Here is a 13,813-nt window from a genome sequence, read left to right on the forward strand (position 1 = left end):
GGTACATGTTATTTTCAAGTGCACACAGAATATAAACTGAGCCATAAAGCAAGTCTCAAAAAATTCAAAAGGATTAAAAACCATACAGAACATACTCTCTGATCACTGTGGAATTAGGTTAAAATAAAAACACCACATAGCCATAATATAATTAGACATTCAAAACTGTTGAATGAGTACTCTCATTCATTAAGGATTAACAATTGATCCTTACTAATTAAACTTTTTTTTTTTTTTTTGGGCTTGGTGCAGTGGCTCATGCCTGTAATCCCAGCACTTTGGGAAGCCGAGGTGGGCAGATCACGAGGTCAAGAGATCGAGACCATCCTGGCCAACATGCTGAAACCCCGTCTCTACTAAAAATACAAAAAAAAAAAAAAAAAATTAGCCAGGCGTGGTGGCAGGCGCCTGTAGTCCCAGCTACTCAGGAGGCTGAGGCAGGAGAATCGCTTGAACCTGGGAGGCAGAGGTTGCCATGAGCCGAGATTGTGCCACTGCATTCCAGCCTGGGCCACAGAGCAAGACTCAGACTCAAAAAACAATAAATAAATAAATAAATAAATAATTTTTTTCATGAGGTCTCGCTATGTGGCCCAGCTGGTCTTGAACTCCTGGGTTCAAGTGCTCTTTCTACCACAACTTCCCGATTAGCTGGGATTACAGGTGCATACCACCACATCTGGTTCTTACTGATTTTTTTGGCCTGTTTTCTCAATTTTTAACAGAAGTGAGTTAAAATCTGCCAGTATGATTGTGGATTTGTCTATTTCTTCTTTTAATTATGTCAATTCTTGCTTTTTATTCATGTGGAAGAGTGCTCATGGCATACTATGACATGAAAAAAAAAAAGCTGTACTACTTCAATTTGTTTTAAAAAAAACTTGACCTATTCTTTGGGAGGCCGAGGTGGGCGAGTCACCTGAGGTCAGGAGTTCAAGACCAGCCTGGCCAACATGATGAAACCCCCTCTCTACTAAAAATACAAAAATTAGCCAGGCATGGTGGTGCATACCTGTAGTCTCAGCTACTTGGGAGGCTGAGGCAAGAGAATCACTTGAACCCAGGAGGCAGAAGTTGCAGTGAGCCGAGATCATGCCACTGCACTCCAGCCTGGGTGACAGAGCGAGACACTGTCTTAAAATAAATAAAAATAAATCAAATAAATTTAAAAAGAAAAGAAAAAACTTGACATATTAAAAGCATGAATTCGGGGTGGGTCAGACAAACCCACCAAAACCCCCATCCAAGCCTTGTTCTTCTGCTTACTGGGTCTGCTACTTAAACTTTCTGAGTCTTAGTTCCATAATCCGCAAAATAGGGTTAACAGTACAATATTGGTTTACAGCTTGTAAACATGCTGTGATTTCTTCCATCTGGAATTCCTTGAGGCCGCATCCCCCTCCAGCTCCCTGCCCTTTCTCCACAGCACCTTAGAACAGAGTTCCTCCAGCGTTGACAGAGCCCTCTCACCTTCAGCCCCTCTCCCTCTCCTTTCTGTTTCTCTCTGTAGACTTGCAGCCCTCCTCTTCGCCAGAACCTTCCTTCTCAGGGTCACCATTGACTCCACATTGTTAAACCAATGGGCACTTCTCGGTCCTCACCTTTCCTGATGAATCAGCGGCATCTGACACCCTCGAGCTCTCCCTCCTCCTCAACACACTTTCTTCAGTTGCTTCCAGAACATTCCACACTCTCCTGATCCTCCCCAGCCTCACCACCACGCCTCCTCAGCCCCTTTCACTTGTTCCTCTTCCAGAACCAGTGGAACCCTGAACTGTAAAGATTGGAGTAAACGTTGGAGCCCATCCTGGGACCCCTTTTCTTCTTCACTCCCTTCACTGGGTGATCTCATGTAGCCACAAGGTTCTGAAGACCATCTATATCCTGACAACTCCCATTCTAGCCCAGACATCTCCTCTGAACACCAGAGTCAACCCCACTTGAATGTCTAAAGGGCACCTCTCTCAAACCAAACTCCGATTTTTTTTTTTTTTTTTTTTTTTTTTTTTTTTTTTTTTGAGGCAGAGCCTCGCTCTTGTCGCCCAGGCTGCAGTGCAGTGGCGTGATCTCGGCTCACTGCAACCTCTGCCTCCCAGGTTCAAGTGATTCTCTTGCCTCAGCCTCCTGAGTAGCTGGGATTACAGGTGTGCACTACCACACCTGGCTAGTTTTTGTATTTTTAGTAGAGATGGGGTTTCAACATGTTGGCCAGGCTGATCTCCAACTCCTGACCTCAAATGATCCACCCGCCTCAGCCTCCCAAAGTGCTAGGATTGCAGATGTGAGCCACCGTGCCCAGCCTCGAACTCCAATTTTTTACCCCTCTGAGTGCCTCTTACCCCCGTCTCCTCGTCGCTGCTCTATCCTTCCCGTTGTTCAGGCTGGAAATGTTGAAGTTGTTCTCTCCATCTGTCTTTCAATCACTGCCCATATCTGATCTATCAACAAATCTTGCTTCAAAACGTATCCAGAATCCAGCCCTTCTCACTGCCCCGGCGCTAACACTGGTGGGAGCCACTCCTGTTTCTTGCCTGGAGTCCTGCAGTTGGTCTCTCAGCAGCTGGTCTATTTTTATCCTTTCCCCTCCCTGTGTCCCCCTACCCCCACCCCCAAGACCCCTGTTCGTTTTTCACCTGGCAGCAGCCAGTGATCCTGGTAAGCCATCGACAGATCACGGCCCTCTGCTCAGAGCCCTCTGAGACTGAGACACCAAGATGGGGTTAGGTGAGCAAGGGTTTTACTGGAGAAACCCTCTGTGAGAGAAAATGAGGAAGGGGCTGGGGAAGACTGGGAGAGCAGCCCCTCCGTGGAGCAGGTCTGATCCCAAGGGAAGGAAGCCCCTAAACTGTCACACTGCCTAGGGGTGTGAGGAGTGCCCAGGTCAGAGGCATGTGGCCTCCATGCAAATGTGGTGACAGGTTTCAGGGCCCAGCAGCTGGGTGGTTTTGAGCCCTTGGTCGGTTCTGATCCCTCGAAGCGGAGGTCTGTGAAGCAGTTCTCACGACCGCCACCGTCCCGCAGAGGTTCCCCTCTCACCAAGGGTCAAGGTCAGTGCCCTGGGCCTCTGTGCTGGCTGTTCCCTCTGCCCCAGGGTGGCCTTCCTGACACTGGCCAGGGCCACTCCCTCTTTTTTTTTTTTTTTTTTTGAGATGGAGTCTCACTCTGTTGCCCAGGCTCGAGTGCGGTGGCACAATCTTGGCTCACTGCAACCTCTACCTCCCGGGTTCAAGCGATTCTCCTGCCTCAGCCTCCTGAGTATCTGGGACTATAGGCACCCGCCACCACGCCCGGCTAATTTTTGTATTTTTAGTAAAGATGGGGTTTTGCCATGTTGGCTGGGCTGGTCTTGAACTCCTGACCTCAGGTGATCTGCCCTCCTCAGCCTCCCAAAGTGCTGAGATTACAGACATGAGCCACCACACCCGGCCCGCTCCCTCATTCTTTCAGCTCTCTGCCCTCATGGGACCTTTCAGTGCAGCCTTTTCCTGACTTCCCTTTCAAAATTGCAGCCTCTCCCCTTTCCTGTCCCATCCCAACCTCCCTATCTTCCTTCTCTGAGTCTCTCTAGTGCCTTCATGACCACCTTTTACTGTGATTATTGTCAATCTAGAGCCTCCTGGTGCCCAGCACACAGTAAGTGCTCAGGGGTCACCTACTATATGATGGGCAGAAGCCTGTTCTTACCTCCCAGGGTGTCCGGGGTTCCATGGGGCCCAGCACAGGGAGGGGGGGACACTGAGTAGCAAATGTGAGGCGTCAGGATGTGATCTGCATCCTCGTTCAGCAGCAGTACTCAGAACCCCCACCTGCCCAGCGGCTCTGTCCCAGCCCAGCCTGGCCCAGCATCCTCGATCTTGCTCTCAGCCTCCAGTCCCTCCTGCTCCCGTTCCTGCTCCGAGCTGCTGCCGGAGGGACCTTTCTAATACATGACTCTGAAGCCTGGTGAGGAAAGCCTTCAGGGGCTCCCCATTGCCAGTGCCTGGTCTAGAGCTGAATTGCTTCTCCACAGAGTGTGTTCCTTCCTGAACAACACCCCCAGATCTCACCCATCACCCCTAATGTCCAGGACTCTCAGACTAGGCCCAGGCCCAGGGACGCTAACTTCAGCTTTGGCCTCAGGCTGCCTGGAAAAGGCCTCGGCATTGACTTCACACCTCTGCCAGTCGGATGACCACTGGGGTCAGCACCATTGCCCACTGGGCAGCAGGAGGCAAAGGGCCTGGAGGGCCTGGATCCCAGACAAACGGCTGCAGCCCACCCCAGCCCCCAGCCCAGCCCAGCCCAGCCCCCCAGCCCCCAACACCCAGCCAGCCACAGCCCAGCACCCTCCCAGCCCCCAGCCCCCAACCCCTAGCACAGCCCAGCCCAGCCCCAGCCCCACAGGTGGCCCACTCCAAGGCCTGTGCAATCTCCCAGCAGGCATACCTAAGGGAGGGCCAGGAGGGGATGGTTCAGGAGCTCAAAGAGTGTCCTGTTGCCAAGGCTGCACCCTGCATTTCACAGCCTGGTTATGCAGGTCATACCCTGCATATAAATGCACCCAGCGGGTCAGGACTTGTCAAAGGCCTCACTCAGCAGCTGCTAATTGGTGGCCACCTCTGCAGCCTCCCCTGCCCTCAGCCCCGCAGATGCTCCTGCTCTGCCCACTGCTCCACCACCCACTCGCCTATTCCCCGACCCCCCCACTGTATGGGTTGAGGGCCTGCAGCATCCCAGGGCAGGCTAGTCTTCTCTGGCCCTCATCACCTGCCCTCTCTGGGCTCATGTGTTCTGGGCAGCCCGGCTGAGCTGGGCAGGAGGGAGAGGGAACCCCAGATCTGCTCCCCTGCCGAGACATGGGCAAAGAGGCTGCTCCCCTCCCTTCTCTCTGTGACGAGAATCATCCAGCTCAGAGAGACTGTCACATCTGTGAGACTTCGAAGGGGTCTGGGCCTGGGTGGGTGGAGGGTTGGGAGCACAGGACCACAGAGGAACATTCCCATCCTGGGTTCCAGGCCAGCCGGGGTGGCTGGCGCTCCGGGCAGGCACTAAGGCCGCACAAGGCAGGGCACGCCTTGGAAGTTTCCCTCCATTGGAAATGAGGCTTCTTCCTGGGGCAGCCCTGGTCCCTTTCCTACAAGGAAGCAGGTTGGAAGCCCCTCTCCCCAGACCCAGCCTGTTTCTGGCTCAGAGACCCCTTGAATTCGTCCCCAGGGCCGCCCCACCATCCCCATGTCTGATGCCCTTGAAGTGAGGGTCTCCCAAGCACCAAATGGTTTATTACTTGGATTTTCATGCCCAGCTGCCTCTTGGCGCCTGCCTCCCTCCCTCCTTCCCTCCTGCCTCCCGCCCTCCTCCTGCCTCTGAGCACCACCTGTCTCTCCAGCCTGCCTCAGCAACCCCTGCTTGCCTGTTGCCAGGGAAACCGCCTCCTTGGCAACCAGCCGGCATCCATATGACACGTACACTCAGGAAGGAAAGGCTTCTGCTCTTGCTTAGGCTGTTGGTGGGCTCTGCTCCAGAGTCCAACAGGTTCTGAGGGAGGGTCCGGTCTGTGATCCCAGAAAGGGGAGGTGGGCAGGCCTCATGCCTCTCTTGACCATTCAACAGCAGCTTATTAAGCACCTACTACTTCCCTGACTATGTGTGTGGCCCTTTGTGCACAGTATCTCATTTAATCATGCATTGAACCTGCAAAATAGATGTGATTATTCCCATTTTACAGACGTGGAAACTGAGGCATGGAGAGGTTAAGGGGTTGCCTTTGGCTGGCCAAAGTCAGAGCCGAGATTCGAACCTACTCTTGTCTGACTTTAAAGCCCTGGTTCTTTCTACCATCTTGAGGTCTCTGGCTAGGCCTCTCTTAGCTGGGCCAAGAGTGAGTGGGCCTAGGACACACGCAAGTGACGGGGAAGTCCCCTCACCGTAGCTCATTTGGTGCTGCTCCCTTTGTGCCAAGTACAGCTATAGAATCAGAAACCCAGAGATAGACTAGGCATTGTCCCTGCCCTCAAGGGGTTCCCAGTCTGGTGAGATGCTGGTGGGAGCAGGACTCTGACATGACCCAGTGCAGGAGCCATGAGGCCAGGGGCAGGGCCTTGACGCCCAGATGAGCTCAACACTGACTCGGGCTTCCTGGGAGGAGGCTTGGGCTATGGGGGGGCCGTGGTCAGAGAGTGGGTGGCAGGAGCTTGAGACCTCCAAGGAGGCGCATATGGGTGATGACGGCAGCCCAGGTGGCCCGGGAGGGGTGGCTGAGGGGAATGAAAGGAAAGTGACAGGCAAGGGGGATGAGGGGTGTGCTGAGAACCAGGACTGGACTCTGGATCCCCCAGAAGGGCACAGGCTCGATGGCCAGGGAGTGTGACCCCAGTAGGTTCCTGGGTTATCCTTGAATACAGGTTGGGGTGGGGGTTGGGGAGAGCTAGAGGGTACAGGTGGGTGGGAGGACCCTCACAGGGGCCGGGTCTTTGGAACAGGGGGGGTGAAGGCAGAGGTCATGGGGGCATCCTGTTGGAGCAGTGGCCACAAGTATCATGCAGGGGGCTGCTGGCTGCCAGGCCCTTAAGAGCCTAGGGACAGGCAGGGACAGCAGGAGGAGGCCTGGCCCTTCCTCTTGCCAGCCAGGTGGAAGCCTGGATAGAACCCTCCAGGTGGAATACGAGGCTCTACTGGAGGTCCTTAAGGGGAGTTAGGGAGGTGGCCGAGAACAGAGAGGGGTCAGCCCTGTACAGGCAGGGAAGGGGCAAGGTGACTCTGGGAAAGGGGGTGGCAGGTGCAAAGGTGTGGCTGGGCTTCACCCTTCCCTGGGCTCTCACGGTGGGGTGTGTAACAGGCAGGGGGCCGGCTGCTGGGGCCAGGGACTGCCCCTCTACACACTTGCCCCTGATCCTGGCACCCCGTCTCCTGCAGGCTCTGCAGCGCCGCGAGACCGAGGTCTATGCCTGCATCGAGAGTGAGGATGGCAGCCCACCCGCCGCCAAGCAGAGCCCCCTCTCCCAGGTACACAGGCGCTGGGGCACCAAGCCTGGCTTCTCACTCCATCTGACCCTCCCATCACCGGTGAAGTGGGGGGGCAAATGGGACATGGAAGTGAGCCACCTGCTGTGGAATCCCAGCCCTCTCCTTGTGGCAGCTGGCCTGCTGGTTAAGAGGACTGGTGGGTTTGAGTTCCTGTTCTGTCCCTTAGCCACTGTGCAGCCCTGGCCGAGGTGTCTGACTTCTCTGTGTCTGAATCTCCTTGTGTGCAGATTGAGCAACTGAACAGTACCCACCTCATAGATGTTCAGTGAGGGTAGAATGTTGTAGTGAGAGAGCTGCCTGGGACCCAGCTGTGCCCATGCACTGTGAGCCATTGTAACTACCACTGGGCACAGTGTCCACACTGCTCAATCAGACACGGGTGTGAGGCTTCCAGCTGCCCCCAGGTTGGTGTTGGCTAAAGTCTGGAGCTAGAGTGTGAGCTGTTAGAAGCTGGGCTGGCCTGGTCAGCATTCTGTGATTGTCATGATAGGGCCTCAGGCATATTACCCAATCATACTTTCTTTTGTGTGTGTGTGTGTGTTTTTTGTTTTTGTTTTTGTTTCTGTTTTGAGACAGAGTCTTGCTCCATCACCCAGGCTAGAGTGCAGTGGCGCGATCTCAGCTCACTGCAACCTCCACCTCTCAGGTTCAAGCAATTCTACTGCCTCAGCCTCCCGAGTAGCTGGGATTACAGGCGCCCGCCACTGTGCCCAGCTAATTTTTTGTGTTTTTAGTACAGACAGGGTTTCACTGTGTTGGCCAGGCTGGTCTCGAACGCCTGACCTCGTGATTCACCCGCCTCAGCCTCCCAAAGTGCTGGGATTAAAGGTGTGAGCCACCGCGCCTGGCCCATACTTTCTCTCTTAAACCTGTTTGCTCATCTGTAAAGTGGATGAGCAGTGTTTTCCTGCAATACCAACTGCCTCTGAATTCAGATGTGTTCCAAACTGAATAACATCTGCACCAGAGCTTCCAGCACTGTAAAGTGTGAGGCGTTGTTCAGCCAGAACGGGAGCCCACAGGCCTCTTGGAGCATCTGTCAGGGAGTGCGGGCGGTTGGCACTTGGCCTTCTCTGGCCCAGGCTGGCACTATTTGTTAAATCGCCTATTCTCAAAGCCCTTTCTATACTCAGCCCTCAACTAGACCCCAAGTGAAAGCAGGGCTTCCCCAACCCTGGGATCTCCAGGGATGTCTGGGACATCTCAGGCAGTGCCCACCCTGTGCCAGGCCCTGGGGCGCTGGACAGGAGAACTAGGCATGTCCCTACCCTCTGGGAGCCATATTCTGCAGGAATAGGTCACTGACCCCATGGACACACAGAGGCATTTGTAGCCCTGTTGTGAGGGGTGGTCTTCTGGGAGGGAGCAGCCAGGGTGGGAAGGGAGGGGGGGAGTCCCTGGGACCCTGTGATGAGCCCGCAGGCAGGGTGAATAGGAGGCAGTCACGGAACAGGTGTGTCTGTGGGAGGAGGCGCATCCCACACAGAGGGCAGAAGGCAGAGGGCAGAGCTGTGGGGGAAGCTCTGAGGCTGGAAGGGCAGGCCCATGTGGCTGGAGGGCAATGAGCAGGGGTGGGGGCAGCATGGTGGGGGAAGAGGCTGGGGAGGTGGGCTTGGAGAGAGAGGGCAGGCTCCCCATCAAAGCTACACAGGAAGTGATCTGTTGCCCTCTGACTAAAACTAAATTTGTGCAAGTTCATTCTTTTCCTGCTTAATGGTCATTCTCTCTTTCTCTCCCTCCCTCCCTTTCTTCTTTTCTATCCAGGAGAGACTGTATAGATTCGAAGATGCTGATGAACTTAACCTGGTCTATGAAAATCTCTAGGATGGGCTGCACTGTTCATAGAGCTTGCCCTGGGTCAGAGGACCGGGGCAGCCCCTGCCACCAAAGGACTTGACCTGAGTTGGGAGTAAGGTCCCCAGGGACACCCCATCATTTCACCCTCACATTCAAGGCCCTTCCTGCCTTGGCCGGCTCCACTGCCCCCCATTCTATGCCCCAGCCGCCAAGGCTTTCCCATCTTGGGGCCTTTGCCCAGGCTGTTCCTTCTGCCCGGCAGGCCCTTTCTCCCTTGGCCCAACCAGCAAAGTGCCCCTCAGTCTTCAAGGGCTTTCCTGGATGCCACCCTTGCCCACAGCCCTGCTCACTGCCTCATGCTGATGGAGCAGCATGCTCTCTTGGCTCTCTTGGCACCAGCCTGCACCTCAGCCAGCAGGGCAGCCTCTGAGCTGAGGGAGGACCCTGCAAGGGCGCCTAGCAGTGCTGTGTGGGGAGCCGAGGTATGGAGGAGCTGGGGAGCAGCTATGCAAATCCCTACCTGCCCAGCTGGGCCAGAGGCACGAGGCAGCCAGGCAGGGTGGGAGCAGGGGCTGGCGTGGGAGGTCTGGGGGACAGACAAGGATGATGGACCCCGCAGAGGAAAGACTGGGATCAGGGACAGATCTGGAGGCCCAGGACATGGCTGAGAGGTGGTCAGCAGGCTGGGGGCATGGAGCAGAGAGGGCTTGGGTACAAGCCAGTGAGGAAGGAGATTCTGGCATGTTTGGGGTGTGGGCAGAGGGACAGATGAGGGGAGGAGGGTGCTGGCTAAGCAGGAGCTGAATGAATGGCCTGAAGCTCCCCCTCCCAGGGGTTCCCACTCCCACTGGCCTGGCCCTGTACAGGCACTGTGTCACCTCCTTGGTCACCCTCTGCTCCAGGACTTCTCCACTGCAGGACCTCAGCTGTCCCTCCTTCTACCCAAGGTGGAGTCCCCCAAAGTCCCTTCTGTCTGGCCTATCCTGTGCCCACCACCTGTGGCTTCATCCAGCCCAAATCCTCTATCTTTATCTGCCATAGGCCCCAGCCCTGGCCCTCTGTGGATTGAGGTCCCAAGCGGTCCAGCTGTGGGGTTTGGTGCTGGGACCCTCAATGGCAGCCGGAAGGTCCCTCTGAGGCAGAAGCTCAGGCCCCATGGGGACAGTGGCTCCCCAGTGCCTGGCCCTGAGCCATTTCCTCTGTTTCGAGTGCCCACATCACCCTCATTTCCTCCTCACAGCAGCCCTGCACTGTGGCCAGAAACCCATCCACAGGCAGGCAGTGGCTGGGGTCCGGGTGGCCCCGGGCTGTTGGGCTCTGCTTCCTCCCTCTGCTCCCCCATGTCTCCCTGAATTCTCCCACCTTTGCTCATTTGTAAAATGGGCAGGTCAATCTTCCCACCCCACCGTGTGGGCTGCCCCAACCCCAAATGTGCCCAGGGAGGGTGGGGAACCCAAGGCACAGGCCCCACCCCTGCCCCAAGCAGCACTGGGCTACCGGCTCGCAGAGGTACCTTTGGTTCTGCGGGTCATGCCCCTCCCTGCAGGGAAGGGAAAGCTGGTGGTAGAGGCTGAGCACAGACTGACCTCCAGAAGAAGTCCCTCGGCCCTGCTAGGGTGGCACCAGACTTCTCTGGTCCCACAGGACAGCCAGTGGCTTCCCAGCTTGGTTCTGGGCCCCTGCCTGCAGACACACAGGGCAAGGAGGGCTTTAGCAGGCTGGAATAACCGAGTGGCAAGGCTCCTGCTCCCAGAGGCTGGATTTGAATGAACTCCGGGCCTGTTTGGGGAGGTGAAGCTGCCAGGTGTGCACAGGGGCCTCCTAGGCTCCTGGCTCCACCAGCCTGAGGTGGGGGCAAGGGTCAGGGCAATGGGGGACAATGCTGCTCAGGGTGCAGTGAGCTCCCCTGGGAAAACCGAAGCCAGCAAGACCAGGAGAGGGCCACCTCACTGGGCCTGCCTCCCCCATCTCCTGGGCCTCTGTGACCTCAACTCCTGGACCCTGGACCCTCTGGCTGGGACTCAGCATTTTCCAGTCTTTTTCAGGGGTAGAAAGGGGAGCCTGGGTTAAACTTTATCACTGTGCCCTGGCCCTGGCATCACCAACACGGCCTCCCTGCAGCTGCCCTGCCCCCGACAGACCCCGATTAAACCCACACCTGGCCTTGGCCTCCCCTGCTCCATACCTTGCATGGTTTTTGCCTCACTTGGAATAAAATTCCAACTCCTCCCTGTGGCCTAGGAGGTTCTTGGGGACTGACCCATCACCCCTCTGGGGGACATAGACATTGCCAGCGTGGTGGTCGTCTGTGCTTGGTTCAGGGCAAGGCTGGGAGGCAGTGGGTGCTGAGGTCTTCAGTGAACAAGGAGAGAGGCAGGGAGGAGGAGGAGAGCACAGCATGGAAGATGGGACCCTAAAGGGCTTTGGCCCAAGGGAGGGTGGGGCAAGAACGTTCTGAGACTTCTGTGGGCAGCAAAGAGGACTGAGCACCTGTTCCCCAGCCCCCACGACTGAAAGCCTGCAGAGACAAGCTGGCGCAGGGCGAGGGGTGGCAGGGAACTTCAGGGTGGGAGGTGCATGGGGCAGGCTGGAGGAGGAAGAACAGAGAGGGGACAGAGAGGGTATGAATGGGAGCTCCCGGGGTGCAGGCTTGCTTTCCACTATGAATGGGTGGAGGAGGGAAGAGAGGAAAATTGCTTTTGAGAGCCACGCAGGCTGGGGGGCCCCAGGGCCTCCCTTGAATCCCTGCTCCACCTCCCACAGCCTTGTGGACTTGGGCAAGTCACTGGCCACCTGAGCCTCAATTTGCAGTGACAGTCAAGACAGCTCAGGCCGGGCCTAGTGGCTCATGCCTGTAATCCCAGCACTTTGGGAGGCCGAGGCAGGTGGATTACTTGAGGCCAGGAGTTTGAGACCAGCCTGGCCAACGTGGTGAAACCCCATCTCTACTAAAAATACAAAAATTAGCCTGGTGTGGTGGCACGCACCTGTAGTCCCAGCTACTCGAGAGGCTAAGGCAGGAGAATCTCTTGAACCTGGGAGACAGAGGTTGCAGTGAGCTGAAGTGGCACCACTGCACACCAGCCTGAGCTACAGAGCACGCTCTGTCCAAACAAACAAACAAACAAACAAACACCACTCAGTGTCTCAGAAAGGACAGAAGGGGACTCCCTGGCTCAGGCAGAAGCTCAGTGGGTGTGCATTTCCTTCAAGACTCATCCTTCTGAAGAAATAGGCTTCTGGGGCAGTACAGAGAGGTCTAAGTGAGAGGCAGGCCTCCCTGGGAGCTGGGCCCAGGCTCTCTGCAGCCATGCGTTTAAGGAGTGCCTGTGGGGTAGCACGATCAGATGGACAGGCCAGGGCTGCCCAGAGCTGGGGGTGGGAGCAAGGTAAGCAGAGAGGCGAGGGGAGGAGGGTGCTGGCTTAGCAGGAGTTGAATGAATGGGCCTGGAGGGGAAAAGCTAAGGGGGATGGGGTGGCTTGAGTGGAATAGGTGAGGCCCAGGTGAAGGGGAGCTGTGGACCTTCCAGGACGGATGGATGTGAGCAGTCCTGAGTGGGGACTGGGGTTAGGGCGGGGAACGGAATCCCCAGGCAGCCCCTGCAGGCCCCTGCCCCTGGGCCCTACCGCAGCAGGGCAGCCGTGTCCCTGGGTCTCAGCTGATGCTTCCCTCTGCCCACTGGCCCCTGACCTGGTGGGATTTCTCACCATCTCTCCCGGCCCAGCCTGCCCTGCCCTCCTAGGTCTTCCCAACCTCCCCTCTGCAGAAACATCTCGGCCACGTCTGGCACCCCCAGGCATCCCTGCCTTCCTCTGGGAAATTGACCCCTTCAATGGGTTTCAGCCTCCAACCCCATGCCCGCTTGACTCCTGCTCTGTCAGCACTTGCTTGAGAAAATCACCCTGGGAAACCAGCCTCTGGGAGCAGGGGCCTTGCCACTTGGTTCTGCCAGCCTGCTGAAGCCCTCCTTGCCATGTGTGCTTGCGGGGCGGGGGGGGGGGGGGCCCAGAACCAAGCTAGGAGGCCACTGGCTGTCCTGTGGGTCCAGGGAAGTCTGGTGCCACCCTAGCAGAGGGCCCATGGACTTCTTCTGGAGGTCAGTCTGTCCCCAGCCTCTACCACCAGTCCAGAACTTGCAGTGGGTGCGGTAAGCGGTGGCCCCTCCTCAGCAAACATTTCCAGGGGATTCTGGCAGCAGAGTTTCCATGGGAACATGTGCTGGTTCTGCGCTGAAATCGGTGGGGCTGGGGTTCCCTTCACAGCCGATATTGCAGGAACTGAGCCTGGTGGCCTCGGCCAGGGTAGGCAGTGCTCTTTGGCACCCAGTGTCACAAACCTGAACTCAAGTTACAGGCAAAACCTGCTTTTCCTTTTTTCTTTCTCTTTCTTTTTTCTTTTGTTAAAGCACATTCTAATTTAAAGTCCATGCTCCATTCTAAAGATGCCTCTGGGATTTCAGGGATGGATTTTTATGTAGTTCAATAGTTTTCTTGGCAGACAGCTTATGCAGGAGAGGTGGGCCGTTGGCTCAGTCCAGCCAGGCTGAGTGGCGTCACTCCGTTCCTTGCAATGCCAGGGGATGTCATTTGCCCACCTGAGGGGGCTTCCCCGGTCTCCCTTCCCTGACCTGTGGTCAGAATGATGGCCTCAGCCTTGACTGAGCACGGGTCAGGCCAGACTCTCTGAACTTGGTGTTGGCGTGTGTTTTGTGTGTGTCTGGAGGTGACATATGTGGGTGACAGAAGCATATGTTACAGTGAAACATTAAAACTACAGCAAAGTGAAACTCGTCTGATGCACCTGCCACCTCCCAGCCTCCATACCCATCCCCTTCCCAGTAGTAACCAATCGGGTCATTTGGGAGTGTTTTCTTTGTCACTGCTTTTATGGCATCTAGATGCCTACCTGTGAACATGTAAAATATGGAGCGCCGTGTGGGCTTCCGAACAGCTGCGATGCATTCATTTTGTAGCCGTTGTTTGCACTTGCTTTGTTGATGCAGCCCCACATGGT

General features: G+C 56.1%; 1 protein-coding gene across 1 annotated transcript in view; it reads left to right on the forward strand.

The window, feature by feature from the left end:
- Positions 1-13,586, forward strand: part of NFAM1 (NFAT activating protein with ITAM motif 1) — a 53,474-nt gene extending 39,888 nt beyond the window's left edge. The window contains exons 5-6 of the mRNA XM_003264832.4: positions 6,892-6,981; positions 8,767-13,586. Coding sequence (XP_003264880.1) covers positions 6,892-6,981; positions 8,767-8,826 — 150 coding nt within the window. The 3' untranslated portion in view covers positions 8,827-13,586. The remainder of the gene's footprint in view (positions 1-6,891; positions 6,982-8,766) is intronic.
- Positions 13,587-13,813: the final 227 nt, after the last annotated feature.

The sequence above is a fragment of the Nomascus leucogenys genome, chromosome 7b (assembly GCF_006542625.1).
Source record: "Nomascus leucogenys isolate Asia chromosome 7b, Asia_NLE_v1, whole genome shotgun sequence".
Lineage (NCBI taxonomy): Eukaryota > Metazoa > Chordata > Mammalia > Primates > Hylobatidae > Nomascus > Nomascus leucogenys.